The sequence below is a fragment of the Diplotaxodon limnothrissa genome, linkage group LG2, assembly GCF_057381915.1.
Source record: "Diplotaxodon limnothrissa isolate DT_005_m linkage group LG2, D_limnothrissa_male_GT1.1, whole genome shotgun sequence".
Lineage (NCBI taxonomy): Eukaryota > Metazoa > Chordata > Actinopteri > Cichliformes > Cichlidae > Diplotaxodon > Diplotaxodon limnothrissa.
In genome coordinates this window covers 36,393,569-36,414,380 of record NC_140597.1, presented here as the reverse complement: position 1 = coordinate 36,414,380, position 20,812 = coordinate 36,393,569, and the positions used below count along the sequence as shown (strand labels likewise).

Below are 20,812 nucleotides of genomic sequence, written 5' to 3'. Positions count from 1 at the left end.
CACAATATGTGCTTTCTTCTCTATGGGGAGCTGAGCTTTCTCACCTTCAGGTTTCCTGGGTCTACGAGAAAATACACAGACTTTTAGAGAAGAGAATCAGAGTTAAGAAATACTCAATATTATTGTGAGATGGAAGTCTAGGTCTCGTCTTTACCCCCTAGTCTGGAGGAGTTTTCGTGCCTGCTGCCTCCTATAATCAGCTGCAGGGTGGCAGCTGGTAAGAAGCCCTCTTGTTGCAGAGTCACATTTTTCACCAGCCTTTCCACCAGGATGAAGAATTGTGAGGAAAGTGTTTACAGGAGGGAAGGAAAATAACTGTATCCATTCACACGCTGGTAGTTCGGCTGATCACTAAGCCCCATTGACAGGGTTTGCTGAAAGTGGCTGAAAACTCACCAGCGCCCCCTGTTGTCTTCACATTGTAGTTGGATGACGTCTCCACGTTTGATGATGATGCTGTCTGGTCCATTTTGGAGACAGTCAGCCAAAACCCTGTATCTGCCTGGAGACTAACAGAGAAGGAAAACTGTCAAGCAGATTTATTTATACGTCGCTTCTGAAAGCAGGTGTTACAAAGTGTGGCATAAAAAAGGCACGATGAAGAAGAAAATATTAAAGAGAGCGATTAATAACAGGCACAACAGCCCCAAAATAGATTTTAAAAAAGGTTCAAAATTATCTGAAAAAGTAACAGTAATAGTCTTAAAAAGTACAATAAGTATGGTTGGGTATTTTGCAGTAAAAGATGACTTACAGGCAAAAGCAATATGGGAAATGTTTCATAATATGTGTGGGGAAATTTCAAAGAGAGATAAGACAACTTTCCTTTTTTGGCATTTAACTAGATAATAGAGGTTACAAAAAAAGCTGGGAGAATTTTAGTTTATACAGTATCTGTAGTTGCATTTGGTCTCACCAGTTGCACCAAAACCTCCTCCTCTGTGTCAGATGGATGGAAGGGGTCGCGACCTCCAGGCCACTCCTCCAGACCCTCGCAGATGTCTACGGAGTGAGGAGCTCCTGGCCAGCCTGGGACACATACATGACTTTTTTCTGTTAAAGGCATCAGCAAGCACATTCTTCCAAATACCACATCTTAAAAGGCACCACGTAGATACTTAGTAACTATGTCGACATCACAATGACCCCTTTGTCACTTACTGGGAAATTAATAAGAAGGTGGAATCAAAAGCTAATCTCAGTAGATGGACCTTTTTCCCTTGTAATCCTCGATGTACTTGTTTCTTCAGATCAAAGTACACCTGAACTGCTGAGGGGGGAAAAGTCAAATATCTATATTAGTTTACGATTTTGAAGAAAATCAGCAACAGCGGCACAACAGTGTGCAATGCAGGTATAGTTTGCAAGATTCCCTTTATTTTATTTTATTTTTGTGATTTAGTTACTAAGTATCTACTTGATTATAACATAAATGCGCAGCGATGAGATTTTACTCACTCCTACGGTTGTGCTGGTGTTTCGGGGAGTGGGGCTGGGGGTCTGGACTGCTCCTCCCAGACTCTGTCTCCTCTGAACTCACTGATGCCCTCTGCTGTTTGCTGGGAAAATAACACAAAACAACATGAGACCAAATGGTGCACAGAGTCAGAAACACTCAGGACAGGCATTATCCTCAACCATGCACTGGGGTCAGACTATGACTTCTACAGTAATAACACATGGGAAGTGTAAATGCTGCCCCAGGTGAGTCTGTTAAGAACAACTCTTTCCTGTTGTTTCTCATACACCAATGGCCTCTTAGGCACCAGCCATACAACACAGAGCACAGCAGCCATTTGCAAGCCTCTTTGTAAAGGGTGGGAAGTAGTACTTACAGACCACTGGCACAAGGAAAGATCTGGTCTCGATTTATTAAGATCCAAATGTAGAGATTTAACAACTTTATTATTGGATGCTGAATAAGAGGTTTTCAGCAAAGCAAATTTCCCGGATGCTTGATCAGATCTCAAAAAACGAGGCCCATCTCAAGAAGCGGCTGTCATGAAGAAATTAAAAAATGGAATGAAACTTAAACTCTTCTTCTGTTTGTCCTTACAATTACATGCAAAATAGAAAATCTGAGGTGCAAGAAATAAGATTGTGTTAGAAACTGTATTAGAAAGCTATGATGGAACTGCTGAGACGCTGGCAGGAGTATTTGGGGATCAATTATGGACTGGAATGAGGCTTATAAAAGTGGGTGTAGCTGGCGATCAGTTTGCAAACACAGCAGCCCAGGGTTTTTAATCCTTAAGGCGGGCCACATGGGTCATGCCAGGGTGAATCAAGCCAGGCTGGGCCAAGCTGTTTACCACTGAGCGTTAACAGCAGGTCAGTGGCGCTGTGGGTAGTGGCAGGGACGTGGCCGGGGGTGTTGCCGGGGGCTTCGGGGACGGGGGCTCCGGGACCGCAGGCACAGAAACACGTCAGCTGACAGCGATACAAAGTCCAGCCCCGGCAGACAGCCCCTGGGAACCCCTCTGGACGGCCGCATGCCCCTGCAGGTAGGGGACGGGAGGAGTGGGGATAGGCAACTAGACAGCAGTGAACACAGTCGGGCATGTGCCCATTTTCATACACCGCCACACACAGCCTCCTACCAGGGCCGTGTGAAATGTCTCATTCACTCAAGCTCTATCACATGTGAAAACTCAGCAAATGCAGATGTTTTAGCACTGACTACATATGGGCGTGTTTTGCATAGGTTTGTGTGTTTGTGCAACTACAGCCTACAGTCATGCACTTACAACAGTGTAAATAACCGTCTATAGTCAGCTGTAGGCACTGACCTCTCAGAGAGTGGTGGAGAAAGTGGCATATGGTCAACGATGTGGCCGTGTTGATATGCTTCATCTGTGAGGAAAAGGTACTATATTATAGACATATAAGGAGAGATGAGCCAAGTCTGTAAGTTGACTATTAACTCAATTTCTTTCTTTTAAGAAAAGCGCAGGGTGAAGAAACTGAGCATAAAGGCTAACCCACCAACTGTGGAACTTTGAATCTGAACTCTTGCTCTCTGAGTGCTGTGAGAGTCAGTTCAAAGCTCTGACGGTTAAAGGGAACCTTTATGCTGAGAATTCTTTTTCCCATATTAACTTAAGTTGCTCTCAGACCTCTAAGCATCTTCTGCTGGTTAGTCAGGATTCTACGGAGCTCATTGAGCCAGGCCATCTTCACCTCCACTGTAGGAGCCTGAAGAAAAACACAAACAATAAACAAGAAGAGTCATTTGGATTTTAAAAAATCTGAACATGTTTTTCTCCAGCTACGTTACCATTTCTTCTTTATTTGTAATTAATATGTGCAACAATATGATGACTTTAAATAGATATTTTAAATAAATAATAATATATCTTTTTTTTTGTTTGAATAACATCCCCAAACCATATATATCTTGCTAACTGGGAATGAATACGAGCAAAACCAACAGATTTTGCATTACAGCTTTAATTTAAATGTTTTTAAAAATGCTGCCTTACCTGAACCACATACACTTCCTCCCTGCCACTGTACCAGATCTCAAACTTCTTCACATCTCCCTTGACATTTTCTGTGATCCCCACAGCAGTCATCTGCCAAGAGACATACACTGTTTACACCGAAGCTGGGACTGGCAGGGCAAACAGCACATCATACATCAGTGTTACATCATGTTAACACATCTGTCCCGTCGCAACACAAGCATTTGCGGTCACACGCACACCTCCGCTGTGTGACTTCTTCCTTCCCACACCCTCAATAATAAATCAAGAGCTGCAGCTGTTAGTGTGACACCAACTGTGACAACTTCAACAAATCTACACACAATAAAAGAAGTGTTACAGGAACACACACATGTTGTGTGAGCAGCACATGTGCTAGGAGCTCACGATAAAGACAGTAGTATTAACTCAGCATCTTCAGATCTATTTCATCACTTTTTATTAAAACAAAAGAACAGATTAGATGTCATGGACAGACCATTTGTATCCAAAGTATTGTGATTTTTTTAAACTATAGGTTGGCTTTGTTTCAAATTATTTTCTTCTATTTTCATCCTTAGATTTCTGGAATTCCTCAATTGTAATTTACAAATCTATAAACTCATATAAATTTTGCCTTCTGTACACCATGTATTGCATGTTGTGGACACTATAGTGCATATTTAAACATAACAAATGTATAAACTAAGAAAACATACCATTTTAAGACAATACTATCTTATTTTGAATTTGATGGCAGTAAAGTGTCACAAAAAAGTTGGGAGAGGACAGCCAAAGTCTGTAAAAACAACAAAAATAAACAGCTGAAATAACTAAACAAGTTCCATGGCAACTGGTCAGCATCATGACTGGTGATTAAAAAAAGTGCATCTTAGAGAAGCAGAGGTTTTCAGCAGTAAAGGAATGCAAATATTCACCATACTGTAAAACCTGAATCTACAAATCATGGAACAAGTTTTCATTTCATTTAAAATCATAAAAAGTTTGAATATCTGATCATCTACAGTTCATAATACCATTGAAAGGTTCAGGGAATCTGGAAAAATCTCTCCTGAGATCCAGATAAGGCCAAAAATCAATATAAGATGTGTGCGATCTTTAGGCCCTGTGTTAAAAACAGGCATGACTCAGTCAAGGAAATAACTGTATGTTAACACAGTTCACTATGGCATCCACACACTGAAGGTTAGAGCTCTGGAAAACTGTTGTGTTGTCAGATTAATTGAAATTTGAAATTTTCTCATGACCCCTGCGGTGAACCAAAATGTTCTAATTTCTACTCATCAAACCATAAGAAAGCACTGATTTTCCTTAAAAAGAAGTGGCCACTCTTCCAGAAAACTACTGCATTGCTTAAAATTAGACAAACCTTGAGACAATGCTTGAAGCTGTATGAAGGGGTCTTGTCACAGCCATCTCCATGCTCCTCCCTTCGCTTGCATAAAAGTAGAGCTCTCTCGTACAAGAAGAGGTGCCGCTGCATTGGCTTGAAACGAGCCATCTCCTTCATGCGAGTGGGGCCCTTTTTATGGCTGATCCACACACTGAAGGATCCCTGCATCAGCACACGGCCCAGCTCACAAATATCACCCTGTGTATAGTAGAGGGGAGGGGATGTATGCATAAACCTTTGTTGCAAATATATTTTGGCTATTTATAATGTAGCAATTCATAGATTGTCACTCTTATCAGTCAAAATGTACTTCACCTCATATCCTGTGATTGCAATCTGGTGCATGGAGTCATTGACTGATTTGAGAAGGTCCAGCATGGCTGCTAGTGCCCCCTGGAGTTCAGAGGTGCCCTCACAGTCTGTGCTATATTTTATCAGCTCCTGAAAATACAGAAACACAGCACATGTAGGTAAATACACACACAAAAGAAAATGCATGCAAACTTACACACAAACATGGCACAAAGCTGTGCATTTGGATGGTAAAGACTGTAAGTGTTGTTGGACCTGAGCCTATTCAGCAGATTCTGTACTAAGAGTTAACGAACGCCAGCAAATTGGCACATTTGCTACAGCAGGTATTTTCAATGATATCTTTTTATTAATTATAATGAGTGCATTTAAGATGCTGTTTGCTGTATTTGCATGCTAGGATATATGAAGTGCACATTTAAAATAATCCCACATGACAGCTCTGTGTGAGCTTGTATAAAGCAAGTGTGCTGGACCATCTGAAGAACATATTTAAGGCCAGTGTTGTGGAAATAAAAGTATCCCACCTCACATGCAGATTGACTTCTAAATACATTTGAATCATATATTGACTTTCTATACATTTGCATAATATGGTTTAGCTTTCTAACCTTCAGCAGCAGCTGGTATTTTGTGAGGCGCTGGATAGGTTTCAACAGATAGGAATCCAGGCCCAGTTTGTGCTCCAGCTTTTTTTGACACTCCTTCAAAAGGAAGATAAAAAAAACATCAATCAGTGCAATGTTGCCAGTGACACATCATAGCATTTCAATTCTTACTACAATTTAAAACACATTTATTCTGAACTGGTGGTATTAAAATTGTTTCAAACGGCAGTGGTCTATGTTGTATGCTTGTGTGAACTAATAAATGAAGTGGGCACTTAAAGTAATCTTTTACATTGTGTCAAAACAGTTTAAGAATTTCTTGATGTAAAGTCAACTAACCAAAAAGAAGCCGCAATCTGAGAATTGTCTCCACAGTGCCTCTGAGCGTAGTTTATTCTGACAGTAGCTTTCGTACATTTGGAAGCTTTCTTTCTGAAGGGACAGGAAAAAAGGAACATGTCTTAAAATATGTCTGTAAATTATGTACAAATGATCAACATATAAAAAAGAAGCTGCAAAAACCCCATCATCTCACCCGCTCCAGAAAACACGCTCCCACAGCTTCAGGAGCCTCCAGGCATCCTTCCAGGTCCTGAAGGAAAACTCTGAATTCCCATAAAAGTCCAAAAGATCAAAAAATAGATGTCAAAAGCCAAAGAAAGCGGTCTAAGAACAACCATTCTACAAATTACCCTTTATACAATAACTGAAACATGAGCTCGCAGCTCACACTGCAGTAAGCACTATAGTTAAAAACAGCCTTTTACAACAGAATTATTGTGTCCCAGCATATTTGACTTGTAAATTGAACAAATATATGTCTAGATCTCATTAATCATTATTATTTGTCTTTATTTTTTCATGTTTTATCAAGTCTAAATGGGATATGAGTCCTTAATCATTCACCTGCTGTGAAAATTGTAAATCTCTGGCATGTTTCCAAAGAGAATGTCTCTCTTACTGCGAAGTATTGGGGGCAGGACCCCCGACAGAGCTGGGTTGTCCATTTCAGCCCTGTAACCCTGCATTATTTAGAGGAACATGACAGAAGAAATATATGGTTTATGAAAACAGCATTACTTATTAATCACAAAGAATCATTTGACTCAATCTGAATTCAAACGATCGTAAACATACAGTGCACACATTTAGTAGTATTTAACAAGGAGAATCTCATATTTACTTTAAATTAAAAGAAACTATGATTTCTTACCAGTAACACTGACAGCAGCTCTTCCACATAGATTCTTTCAGTTTCTATGAGTTCCCTCATTACATGACTGTGACACAAACATATACAAGCATGCAAAAGTAGAAAGAGATAGAGGACATCATTAGCACTGAACAAAGAGAATAGCTAAGTAAACAGCATCAAGAGCAGTACTGATGACAGACAGATGGGTGGACGGATGCTTCCTCCTCACCGCTTCAAGAGATCTGGGCTGTCGTCTCCATCCAGACTGTACGACACACAGCTCCGGCTCTCCTGGTAGTCGTGCATCACCTCTATCTGAACACACCACAGATGGACAGCACTGACTCTTCCATTTGGGTTTAGACAAAATTTTAATGCACTTAACAATTTATTGGGCCAAATAAGAAAAGTTACGTAATGAAATGACGAAGTTTGGAGATGGCGTGAAAATGGAAGTAAATAAGCACAACTTTTATTTGTTACGTACTTTTCGAGAGTTGGGGACCTTTCTCGATGCTCTTTTCCCAGGCAGAGAAAGATCGAATGTGAACTTCAATCCATCACCTATGAAAGCAAGATCAGCAACAACTCATCAAGAGTGGGATTCAAAAACAGTTTATTACCGAAGAGATGACTAATTAAAGCATCAACACTAAATAATACACAAGTGATTTGTGATCCACAGATTTATAATCATAATTTGCATTATGATAAGTTGTTTTCTGTAAAGGTGTGATACCAAAGCAGCATGTACAGGTTTAAAGCAGGCCTGTGAGTGTATTTGTGATCCCAGCTGAATCCCTCCACAACAGTCGAAGCTCAGCTGAGCGTTATCATCAGTTATGTGGGTATACGCATGTGTGAGGACGAAATATATATTTGAACCAGATAAAATGAATCAGATCAGATCTAACCCTCTTTTTCATTTATCTCTTTTCATACAGAGATAAAGGTGTACCGAGTATCTAAGAAGCCTCTAAGGGGCTCATAACCACTGCCGCTCTTTCTCTCATTAGTATGGTTTCCTGCTATGCAGAAAAAAACATTAAAGACATGAATGGAGAATAATCTTTTTACAGTTGCACATTCTTAAAAAACACAAACACAGACACCAGATAACACATACTATGTCAGTTGGATATGCTGCATAATGTTAGCTTTGTGCAGCCTCCCGTGAGACATAGCAGGAGAAGAAAAGTTCTTCAATGTATATGAACCACATATGGTTGTATAGCAACCAACATGACTAATAGCTTAGTCAGGCATTTCCCAGTGGACCGATTATACCTGCGACCCCTGCTCTAGCTCATTTGTAACGGGGGTGTGCTAAACCTGACGGCCATTGAGGAAAACCTAGTTGCTAGACAGTGAATGTATCTGATAATGTTACATGTCATGTGTTCAATGAATCATGGTGCCTAAAAGAAAGAAACAAGAAGGAGAGCCAACAGTGTGAGCTTATACCATACGCTGCAAATTTGGGCATTTAATTGAGGACAAGTGATACTTCATCCAGTGTGAGAAAAAAAAAGAAAAAAAGTCATCATTTGTGTTCATAAACGGGGTGACAAATTCTCTATTTCAATAACGATTCTTCTTTTGAAGTAAGCTGGTTTGTATCTGTGTGCCTGTGCTGTACCATGTTTTGGAGAGAAGAGCGGAGACTTGGATCGTGGTGTGTTTTCAGGCCTGGGGGCCACCAGTTGGACCGGTCGTACGTGTTTATCAGCCAGCTTCCTTAGACAAGCCTGTCGATTCTGGATCATCTGCTGTACTGCTGCGTGCTTCTCAAACATTTTCCCAATCTGGGCCTACAGAGAGCCAAAAAGAAAGGGAGAGGGAGAGAGAAGAGATGTAAGGCAAAGGAGTTTTCATTTTAATGTAACAATCCAATAATGCGACTGCTTGAATTAGGTCGGAATTTCTCTCATTATACGTTTGGTTTTGTAACATTGTTTTCACATATTAGGGTCGGTTAGCTTACTTGAAAATGAGGTGTAATAACAGCCTCATATTCAGCGGTTACAATGTCAAGTCCTGAGCTCAGCATAGACGGAGCCCCTTCCAAGAGCTTCTCAATGTCCCTCAGAGCAGCCTGGGCCCCCTCCTTAGACTGAAACTTATCTACTAGCTGATTGGCCAGTAGATATGCCGCATCATCACACCAAGTCTGGGCCTGAAGACAAAGGGCGCATGCGTATCATACAAGAGATATGAGTGTGCTTGCATGTTCGTATATAAATGTGTATCTCTAAATACCTGCCCAAGACAAAGCAGCATCTGGTGTGTTTGCAGAAGACGAGTGTGTTTGGACTTGAGAGCAGCAGTGAGTGTATCACAGTAGTGACGAAGCTCATTGCAGCGTTGCATGATGAGAGCCATGGCATAGTGGTGACCAGCTGATAGCTGGTGTCCATGAAGGATGATTATCTGGGCCCGAGCTGTCACCTCCTGATCAACAAGGAATCACACCAAGGAAGGAGTCAGTTTTATTGGACGTACTATAAAAACTGAAAGATTCTGGCAACACTATACACATATACAGGTATATGCAAAAATATAGTACCTCCGGACATATTATACAGTTTAGTTATTTAAAGGAAATTTGAGTTAGAATTTGGTGCTGTAAATACACACTAAAATTACCTCATTTTAATTTAAATAGTAGCAGAGCAAAAAAAAAAGCTTAATTTTAATTAATGTTGGAGAAACACTGACCTGTGCATTGGACTCTAGATTGTTCAGCCTTTTGAGGGCCTGTTCTGTTTCAGCCAGACTGTTCGCAGATATGCATAGTTCCCTCTCCTGAGCTGTGAGATGCTCTAGACATAACTCCATCTAAACAGAAAAGAAAAGACTAACTATAAAGCAGACCTCTGTTAGATTCCAGAGGCATTAGTCACAAAAACACAAACATAGACAGACAGGTAGATGACAACCTTACCTCCTGAAAGCTTTGCTCATATCTGAGCAACTGGAGATACTGATGGAGCTTTAGATGATGCTTCTCAAAAAAGCCGTCAAAGGCAGACTCCATGTCTCTGAGCTGGGCGAGAAGCCTAAAAACACGAAGTGCATTCCCTTTGATCTCATTTGCTTCTCCTATTAAAGCTACTGCTCAGTAAGCATTAGTTTTACACTTTGGCTAGAAGAAGGACGGTGTAGATTACAATTTTACTTTGAAATATACTTTTTTAAAACAGCTACAAGACAAAAACTGTTGCTTGAAGATAATTTACCTTTGCACAGTCTCCCAGTCCAGCTTCACGTCCCACTGGGAGTCATCCTCCTTCGCAGTGGTCTCCAGGCTGGAGAGAAGATGACGACCCTCCTTTGACACCGACCTGATTGCATCCTTCCAAAGGAGGAAAAGATTGTAGCACATAACACTAGATTAATGTCAAAGTTTTGATATTACTAAACGTATCTCAATGGAAAACATCAGTTTTCTGTACTTACTTTCAGTTTTCTGTACTTGTCCGTGTGCAACTCGAGGAGATACTCTATGGCTTTCGCCTCTTCAGGCAGCTCCGTCTCTGCCAGCTCAGTACCAAAGCCCTGTAGCATCTGTGCAATGTCTTTGACTGTTACAGCGAAACTTTCAATGGCCTGTATTGAGAAATGCAAACGCAAAAACAAAGCAATATGAGTGCATAGACAATTAATTACACTGTAGTATTCATTTGAGTAGGAAAAAAGAAGAATCTTTGACTCACTGTTCTTAATAGAGTTTTAACAGTAAAAAAGGGCCCTGATGTGACATATGCAAAGAAGCAAGACAGCACAGCCACATTAAGAGCATGCTGATGTCACTCTGGAGAGGTTTGAAAACTCAAGAATACTTTGGAAGATGACAGAATGTATATTGAATATCTGTAAAAATGTCAGCTCTGTCATAGAGGGAATGTAGAACGATAGATTTTTATTGTTTGACTGGACTGTGCTTTTGAATCTGGAGCTCACCGTCCGCAAAACAATCCAGTCACTGTGACAGTAGTCCAGAGTGCCTCCAAACTCTGACGTCAGCTGGTTCTCATCAATGTAGCGCAGCAGGTCTGTGACAGAACTCAGCATCACCACCTAAAGGTACAGACAGAAACTGAGACCTGACAGATGCTCACTTTATAACTCTTGTTTTAAAAGATATCACAGGTTGTTTTTGTAGATGAGAAAATGTCCAAATACGTCTGCCATACTGAAGATGGTATGATCAACTACTGACACGTCTGTGTGGTCTGTAGCTTTCTGGCTAATGGGATTATTAGAACCATTTGGCATGCATAAGAGGTTGCTATAATTATTTAATAATAATTAGGTCAAAAGTTCATACTGAAATCAGTTCTCGGTTCTTGGTGGTGTTCACCAAAAAACATGTGACTTATGGAGCTCAAGGTTGTAATAAGAATGAGGTGTACCTCGTTTTGATGGGACACATGTTTGGTAACTGAGGAGGAGCTGCCTTACTGGCATTTTGAGCATGAAGTCCTCCTGGCTGAAGCGGAAGCCTATATCAGTAACAGTACGGTGGAAGAAGCTGGTAGGTCGGAGCACCAAGACCAGGTGGAGGTTCCCAGGAAAGGAAGCCTTGATGTGGATAAAAAAAATACAATAAAATAAAAAACAGGGGTTAGTGTATGATTGATGACGAGGCATATTTAGGAGGACTCAGTATAAATCTAAACTTTTGTAGCTAACCTCACTATGTTGGACAAAAACAAATATATGAGCTTTTTTCCAGCATCAACATAAAAACGAACGTATGCTTTATAAGCAGAGGAAGAAGGAGAGAAAGGGGTGAATGTTAATCAGTAATCGCTAGAGTGTGCCACTCAAGCAATTACTGTCAGACTGATGAATTCAAGGTTCAGTCAGTGAAGACTGCTATTTACAGGCCTCTGGATTTCATCATCAGGTTATCTGAGGTCATTGCGTGTAGGAATTTCTGCTCGGGATCTACATTTTACCTCAAATATAAGGGCTGCATTTCACCAGCATTCTAGTCAAGTCTAACTGAAGATGTGCTGAAAACCACAAGTAACTAAGGCGTATTGCATTCGAACCTAAAGGGCAAGCAAATAAAATAAATGCCTATTTTGGGGGCAGTTGGCAGTTCGTCTTCGGAAGGTTGCCGGTTCGAGCCCCCGGCTCCGACAGTCTCGGTCGTCGTGTCCTTAGGCAAGACACTTCACCCGTTGCCTACTGGTGGCGGTCAGAGGGCCCGGTGGCGCCAGTGCCCGGCAGCCTCGCCTCTGTCAGGGCAGCTGTGGCTACCATGTAGCTGCCATCACCAGTGTGTGTGAATGGGTGGATGACTGAATGTAGTGTAAAGCGCTTTGGGGTCCATAGGGACTAAGTAAAGCGCTATACAAATACAGGCCATTTATATCTTCAGGCATAGGCAAAGTACTTTACATCGTTTACATTATGTAGCTTCGAGTGGTGCAGGAGTCAACTCTGCAGCAGAGTTATTTATTTGTTTATTTTATATGCATGGGACATTTACTTGTCCCGAATCGACCTCTTACCCTCAGGATGCATGCACTACAAAAAGTCATCAGTCAAACTACACAGGGGATCGCTCAGGTATCACATACAACCGACCGCATGACTAAGCACAAAGCGCGTTCTGCACCGCAGTGCTATACTCGCCAGCACCCACAGCTGATGCCCCCGCTGCATTCGCCCTGCCCGCCTAGTAACTTCAACTTAACTCTTCACATGATGGATTAAAACAAACCAGCGGCTTATTACCGGGCTCCTCCGGATCTTCGGCATTCGTCGCCGGTAAAAGCAATCGGCCATGGTATTGGAAGCCATCTCGGCAAAGTACAAGTGCCCGCCCGATCACTGAAAATCTGTGCCAAGCTGAGGTATGCAGCTCCCTCCGGATGCCTGCCCACAGCCGCAGCACTGCTGCTGCCCGCTGCTGCCTCAGACAGCAGAGCGTGGCAGTACACTGCAACGTCTCCCCTCCCGCTCGTCTTCCTTATCCCTTCCTCTCCTCAGCATCCCGCGTCATCACTCAGTTTTTGCTTACTCACAGATTTGCAGCCCTATGCGACGGGACATTCGATACAGACCAGACCTTTGGGGTCTTCTGCAAACTATGCACTACTCGCAAAAACATAAGAGAAAAATTAACAAATTACTATAATGAAAAAAATATTGCTTTAATAGTGCTATTCAGGTATTGTTCACGGTTTCAGTACCAGAGAGAGCAACTCCTAAATTAAATAGCAGCTTCTGGGCAACGTTGCAGCTTACAGGTGAAGATAAATAATGTATTTGTTCTGCACATCGATTAAGTTAGAAACAGTTTTTATGAAATAAAATATACGGAACTTACTGCTATCCTGGCAAGCGCCGTTTTGATAGATGCCCAAGTGTCCAGCCTTCGGTCTAAAATAATGATAAATTTGACTCCAGGTTGCCTCGTTCTGCAAGCAGTAATAGGCATTTGTATAAGTCTGTGCAATGATTGTGAATTTATTGTTTTAGAGCACATAGATACAAAATAAGCAAACATAAACAAGCACATATTTGGTACTGTAATTCCATATTATCCATATTATTCCATATTATCTAAAAATGTTTATACCAATCAAAATCATGTGTGAGGGGAAAGAAAGACCAATAATCTGATTTAAGCTTCCTTAATCTCTTGAAAGAATGAGGCTTAGAGGACACCAGAAAGGGCATTTGACCCTGAGATGATGAACGCTAAAGGCCAGTTCAGCTGTGCTCAGAATACAAGCAACTGAGGTTTTGGTGCACTGCAGTGAGTGAGAGAGTCATAAAAAAACGAGCAAGAACACACCGAGGGATGAGAGTGAGGTAGGTAAAAACTTTGGTTAGAGCTTCCTCTGGAATGTCACTGAAAGCTGAGCATTCTGGGAGAGTGATGATAACGCTGGAGTCTTCCCCACGGCCCCCTGGGAAGCACAAAAAGCAATGACTATCTTTCAAAGATACAAGATACATAACAGTAAGGAAATGATTAACAAAACTCACCTGACAGGTATGCTACCTGTTTCTCTATATAGCCTCCCACTTCCTTCATGCTCACAGGCACAGTCACCTCTGCAAGAAGGTCAGAAAAATCCAAGCTTTTAGGAAAGCAGTGCAAAAATATAAACAAGTAGTCACTTAAATGTAAAAAACAAAAACAACAAAACAAAGCATGGATTTGTTTTGTGCTTTATCCTTAGAACACCCGTTTGGTATGTATCTAAATTAAAATTAAGTTAGTTGCATAATTTTTTGTTTTCCTGGATAATACCACAGTGGATTTTCAGTGGAAATCAACCCATGATTGAAGTGCAGACTTTTAATTTTAATTTTAAACAAAAATTTTATGTTAACTGTTAAGGGATTACAGCCGTTTTTACACATAGTCTCCCATTTTCAGAGGCTCAGCCTGATTGGATGGTTAAGGATTGTTTTTAATACTGAAAATCTTTTGTAGCCTTTACTGCAGCCACCTTCAGCTCGCGCTTGTTTGTGGGTCTTTTTATGTTCAGTGTTTTATTCTAATAACTGAAACGCTTGTTCTATTGGGTTGAGATCAGGTGACTGATTTGGTCAGTGTAGAATACTTTTTTTTTCCATGAGCTGTTTCTCTCCTCCGTACTTTTCTCTTCTCATCACTGTGAGACAAAGTGTGCCGTATCATCTGTTCAAAGCTATTTTTGAATGAACTTGCAGACTTTTTTTAGATGTTTTGTGCCAAAGTCTGATCTGAACTTCCTGTAACAAGTGGTTTGCACCTGGTTGTAAGCGCTTTGTATTTTCATCCATGAAGGTGCCTCTTGATTGTACACTTTGACAAGGATACTCCTTACTCATCAAGAGTGTTCTTGACTTTGTTTGATTTTATGTAGTCATGTATTTTGAACATGGAAATAATTCTGTGATCATGCATTCATGGCTTTTTGGCCTCATATTTACAATTACCATGTAAAGCTGTAAAATACAAATTCAACACGCTGAATAAGGTTCAGATATTATTCTTGCTTCATTGTCATTTAAAAAAAAACAACAAGAAGAAGAAAATAGGTCTCATTTCACCATAAAACTGTCAGTCAAATTTCCAATTACCTTTTACTCTGAAAATGAAGGTCACAGTTAAACAGTTACTGCTATACTTTTGTTCAGCTCTTTGAATTCAAGCTGAAAGTCTGCACATCAATCACATCTGGGTTGTTTTATTTTAAATCTGCTGTGGTGGTGTGCAGAGGCCAACAAACTATGGGCCTAATCACATCAAAAAAAGTTAACTATGAGTTGCTGTTTATAAAGACAGTAACATAACACAATCACCTTTACATCAAGGAAGAAAAGAATGGCTCACTGAAACCTGACCAGCCTCTGTCTACTTGGAATTTTGCTGATGAATTATTAAACATCAGCATGTACAATCCATGGTCATGAACTTTCAGTAGCTGCGTCTGTGGTTAGATGTAAAGCCTGCATCTGAAGCCATCCTGTGAGGTGAAATTACAGCATCTGAAGTGATATTGGGGTACTTTTAAGTCTGCCTGCATATTTTATGCTCAGTGTTATTAGTGTTCTAGTCAGCCATATGTCCAGGAGGCAAACACACAGTCAATGAGTCATTGTTGTGTTGTGACTGCTAACATATGCTCACTTTTCTGTTACAGTACATCCAGTGGATCTAGTGGATGATCTCATTTATAGTGAAGCTTAATGGGGGGAAATAAGCAGCATCACCAAATAAAGCTTCCTGGCTTTCACTCCAATTATGACAAAACTGCATCCAGGAATATTACTCACATTATAAAAGGTGGTTATTTGTTAAAGCAATACTAAAGGTCACTGTGTGCTCATCTACAATGAACAGACATTAAAAATTAATTGAAGCTGCGAGAGAGAAAAATCCATCCAGAAAAAGATTAGAGAAGGCTAACCAAACAGAGGAAGAGTAAAGAAGGTGTTATTTTCCATGAGTCGACTGCAGTAACAGTGCCTGTCAGGCTGTCAGGGAGCAAGTAATGAGCTCTACTTCTACCTGCTGAATATTTGATGTGTTTCTGTAATAGAGAAGAGATAAGCCAAGCAGGCCCCTGCAGGACCAGTGATTGGACTGTGCACACGTAGATTCAGGATGAAATTACCGCCACACTGCAATAGTTATATAATGATCTTTATCTGATGCCACAACACACTCAGAAGGTTAGGACAGGTCTTAAATGAGTAGATCTTATATAATGTAAATTCATGATAAAGCACATTTTCCAACAGGTTAATGCAGCATATGTGGATATAAAACTGTGTGAGCAGGAAGAATGTAGAGGAGTGCATGATGCATTGGATTAAACCATGCAAATGTGTAAAAAGTTTAATGTAAGCAATTTTATTGTCACCCTAACATGTCCAGAGTACAAAAGTGTACACACTGCAGACTTCAGCTTTATTTGATCAAATGAGAGGTAGCCTGGGCTGCAAACTGCAGCGTGTTTAATAAACGTGCCAGTTTGTGGAAACACTGCACTCGCCCCCCCCCCTCGCCCTCACCCTGCAAGATTACCAGCCTATCTCGTGACTGAAAGCACTTAAGAACACTGCCAAATAAAATGCCCTGTGGTCCTTCAATCAGTCCTTGTGCCTCACTGTACACCACTCAGGAAAATGTGGAAAATATAAAGCACTAATCATTGTGTACCATAACAACTATAACGAAATTTATAAATAGGTAAATCTTTGTGTACTTTACCAAAGTTATTCCTCTGAGGAAACACTGATTCTCTTTTATCTTGCGTCATGACCTTTCCAGGTGACATTAGGGTGAAAGTCAAATAACCTCTGTTTGCTCTTCTGTTCTTAGTCACAGAGAAGGAGGAATGTTTGCCAGTGTGCTGGGAAGCAGAGATTTGATACCGGTCAAGAGATCTAGACTCAGACCAATCCTCTGAGTCTGCTTGCTGAGCTGAAGGCAGAGGAGCTTATCTCTATTGTCCAAACAGATGAAATCAGTGTTGATTTCGTACCACTTCTATATAAAGCAGTCGCCGCCACTGTTCTTTTCCATTTATTAATCTTTTATAATAATGAATCGCATGCTTTTAAACAACGATTGCTGGAGGAAAATGTCACGAGTGAAAATAAATCTCTACAAAATGAGGAGTGCCTGCAGAGCACACCCTTCAATATAAGATAGCAGTATTAATATGTTGATAAAATGTCAAGTCCAATGCACTAAAGCTACTGAAGCTCTTTAAATGTGACTTTCAATTTAACACTTACTAAAATGTTCTGTAGAGAAAAGAAATGTACCACTGGTGATTTCATAATAAAGTCCAAAAAACTGTTCATATTGCCCAGTTTATTTACACAGAACAGCAATTCTTAGTAAAATATAAAAAGGCTGATTCAATGCAGAACGTGCATTCTCATGGATGATATTGTAGTCTGATATTACAGAGTCCCAAAACGTAGACACACGTAATCTCTTTCAGAGCAAGAAATCCCCTCTTAAAGATACAAACAGCTTCGCAGTATAGAGTGGCCTAGCCTCATACTGCTTTTAGGTCATGAGTTATTTCGCTAAATGAAGCTTTAAATGCTAAGGGGATTAGACTGGTGGGTGACTGCATTCTGATAGAAAAGGGTAGAAGAAAATTAAGTATTAAAGTATTCTACCCGCTGGGATACAAGCAATCTAGATTGGTTTTAAACCAGAAAGGTCTGAATTGCAGAACCTGCACAATCACAGAAAAAGGCTTCGGATTGGAAGTCCTGGTGCTTTTAATATTCACTTTGAGGATATGTGACCTGCACCAAATACTTTCAGTGATTTTGTTAGAATTTGTTATACTGTGACTGTATTTATTTTGAATATAAGAATATATATAACTGGATATATTTGCTAATGATGTGCTACATGCCATTTTACTTTGTAGTGTTCAGTCATGAGCTTCCCTTTCATATTTTATTAATCTGTGGTATCTAGAACACAGCTGCCTCTGACTCTGCAGGTATAAATGCCATAAAATTATAGATGTCTGCATGAAACTGAGTGGGAGAGACATTCCAAATTGAGGCACTTAAAGCAGCTCAAGTGTCAGTTGAAGCTGAACCTATAAAAGGGTGTTTGAGTGTCAGCTGAGATTAAAGCGACCCATCAGAAATGTCAGTCAATACTTAAGCACTAAAAGCTTCTAAACAGTCGATGGGAGAGAATTTTTCAGAAACAGAAATGTTATTATCATTGTATTCTCAGTTATAAAGTTTGGTGTCAAGAGTATGGTGGAAGATTGCAAGACAAAACTGCTTATGGAATGCTAGGGGTAAGCCTAATAAAAAAAAAAATGCACTTTAGCATGTATCATTAATGATAAATGCATGATTAGTTTTGTACAGCAATGTACAATAAGGAGATTATGACAATCCCAGAGAATAAAGTTTAAATGTCATCCAGGGGACAACCATTTTTGCTTTACTTAGACAGAACTTTTCCATGCTGTTATTTCCACAACCCACGGCAGACATAAGGAGACAAAGTTCCATCAATTAGGCAAAGAACTCTCGCCTCCCAAAATCCAGAAATAATCTCAGGATCCTCTGGAGAAAGGTGTTCCGGTCACAGCAGGTGCTATATATGTTCATTCCATCACCTTCTTTGTTCAGTTCACTTCTGTAAGGCAACTTCAAAATGATGATTGGCAAAAGCATTAGGGTTTGGAGATGTTATTACTATGTATTTAGTTTTTTATTATGTTCAACCTTTTCCTTTCCTCCACCAAGTGTAGTAATTAAAATTGGGTGACAACTGTAAACCATTCTGTAAACAGTAAACTAAGGGTCAACATCCAAGAAAAATTACAAGCTGCATTATGTAATTTATAAGAAATCTATTCGTGTTCTGTTTGATTTAGTTGACAGTAATGGTTTGTTTTTCGCTTCCTGCACTCCCCTACACTGATCCAAAATCCACAGTCCTCGCATATCGAGGTTACAAATCCTTACTATGGAAGAATATCCATCTGTGATGGCCTAAAATAGCCAACATAATCCCTGCAATAGCTCACTGTTGAGGCAGAGATACAGGAAATGGCACATCAATAATATTGCCTAACCCAAGAGAGTGCAGCTCTCCTGTTACCTCCCATCACGTTTCTCAGAAGTCACAAATGAACACTGTAAATCAAACCAAATGCACCCTCCTGCTACACTGTTCAGAAAGCACCAATCTGAAATGTAATAATAAGGAATTAGTTTTAGAGCAGATAGAGGATTACATTCAAAAGCCTGGTGGTTACCACAAGTCTAAAGTGGGTTGTCAGCATCACGTGTACTCACGCTGCAGAGTGCTCTCTAGCTGGGAGCCTGCCTGTAGAAGGCAGCGGTAGCTCTCCATCTCCTCCTTGGACTCTTTCCTCAGCTCTCTGTCCTCCTGCAGTGAGGCTGGGCCCATTCCCTTCGTCTCTGACACGAGATCAGCCAGAGGAGAACTGACGCTACTTTTGGGAGGTAGTGACAGTATCCCGGGCCTCACATCCTCTTCACAGCCCCATGGCTCTCCATAGCCATTTATTTAAACAAGGAAAGTTTTCCCACCTCCCTCCGCGGGTCCCAAGATCCAGATGGGACAATTCCCCGAGGCTGCCGCTGGCTGTTCCTGACCTTGAGCTGCATAGAGCGCCTCCACACTGAGCAGCACAGCTATGACAGGAGAACTGTCCACACAGGCAAACAAAACACTAGTATGTTGTCTCGTTGTCGCCCCGAGCGAGTGCGAGGTTTCCCCCTCCACCCTGCCCTGCTCTCAGCAGCAGTCAGCTACTTCAAAACAAACAGAGCTCCTCCATCTGGACACTGCTGCCTCCCTCTCCCCTCTGCACTCTCCCTCTCTCTGAACATTAATGCGTCAGCTCTGCATCGCAGGGCTCAAGAGTCCGGACCCGATATAGTGCCAACTCCCTCCCAACTTTTCTGCTCTCTCACACACACCAAGCCTTCAGCATGTCACTAACAGTAGCCTGAAGTGTTAGGCTGCTTGGCTATCATGCTCATGTGCCTATTTCTCCAGTGTCACTATAATATAGATGCACAAACTGAGGAGAATAGCGCCATTGATAAAAAATTAAAATCTTCCACACCCTCAGCCAACAAGTTTGACCCTTGTGAAACAGCCTTTAATACACAACAATCACATTCAAACCGAAGAACAAATATGAAAGAGTGGCATTGTGTACATACTGTTGCAGTCTCTCTCTCTCAACCCAACTCCCCACAGCTCAGCCCACAACTCCCTGGAATAGATCAACTGCAGAGTGCAGAAAACGTGTAAATATGCATGTATGTAAATCTCTCCTATACAGTGACGGCGATTTAATGTTTTGTTTTTTTTAATCCGAGGCCATGCATGGAGCAGTGGGAGAGCAGTCACTCAGCTGATCCAGCTTAGCCTCTCAGCCCCCCCCTCCCCCCCTCTCAGGCACACACATTCAGATCTTCCATCAGACAAAACCTGCTGACACAACATGTGGTGCAAAGCAGCACAAAGCAGTTTGTATATCTTCAAAACATTCTGCTTTATTAAAGAACAACATCTGGTTTTTAATATAATTTTTTTTTCAAAGAGGTACATTCAGCTTGGAGGTTTAGAGTGTTGAAGCTGGAGACCCAAAAGGCTGGAGGTGGCAAGATGTCCCTGCTGTGCAGAACTGCTGCTGTGCCCACCTCCACCCCTCACAGACAGGGTCCGCAACCACAAAGCCTCTCGTGCTTATTTTTTTTTCTTATTTTTTTAACATTTTGATTTTATAAAAAAAAGTGGCTGGAAAAAGGTTGCATTAAA

General features: G+C 40.9%; 1 protein-coding gene across 2 annotated transcripts; it reads right to left on the bottom strand.

Annotated features, from left to right (window-relative positions):
* Positions 1 to 20: 20 nt before the first annotated feature.
* Positions 21 to 19,426, bottom strand: mcf2a (MCF.2 cell line derived transforming sequence a). 2 transcript variants are annotated; one of them, XM_085372811.1, is made up of 30 exons: positions 19,312 to 19,426; positions 14,005 to 14,073; positions 13,811 to 13,925; positions 13,340 to 13,430; positions 11,458 to 11,577; positions 10,957 to 11,073; positions 10,453 to 10,602; positions 10,233 to 10,348; positions 9,938 to 10,052; positions 9,712 to 9,831; positions 9,253 to 9,444; positions 8,978 to 9,169; positions 8,633 to 8,804; positions 7,481 to 7,557; positions 7,223 to 7,308; positions 7,012 to 7,078; positions 6,705 to 6,820; positions 6,334 to 6,403; positions 6,138 to 6,230; positions 5,802 to 5,894; positions 5,194 to 5,319; positions 4,855 to 5,076; positions 3,483 to 3,575; positions 3,117 to 3,195; positions 2,790 to 2,853; positions 1,459 to 1,559; positions 917 to 1,029; positions 397 to 509; positions 155 to 258; positions 21 to 61 (listed from the first exon to the last, which is right to left on the bottom strand). In XM_085372811.1, the coding sequence occupies exons 1-30, from the start codon at positions 19,424 to 19,426 to the stop codon at positions 21 to 23; spliced, it is 3,342 nt and encodes a 1,113-aa protein (XP_085228937.1). The 2 variants fall into 2 exon arrangements, with proteins under 2 accessions (XP_085228937.1, XP_085228931.1); XM_085372805.1 differs by having other exon boundaries at positions 9,938 to 10,081; positions 10,241 to 10,348.
* Between the last annotated feature and the right edge of the window lie 1,386 nt (positions 19,427 to 20,812).

Coding starts and splice junctions, on each gene's coding strand:
- mcf2a (XM_085372805.1), bottom strand. CDS start 19,426: ATGGGCCCAGCCTCACTGCAGGAGGACAGAGAGCTGAGGAAAGAGTCC. Junction 10,082..10,240: donor TGAAGCTGGACTGGGAGACT/GTGCAAAGGTAA, acceptor GAAGCAAATGAG/ATCAAAGGGAATGCACTTCG. Junction 9,170..9,252: donor TGCTGCTTTGTCTTGGGCAG/GTATTTAGAGAT, acceptor CTTTGTCTTCAG/GCCCAGACTTGGTGTGATGA.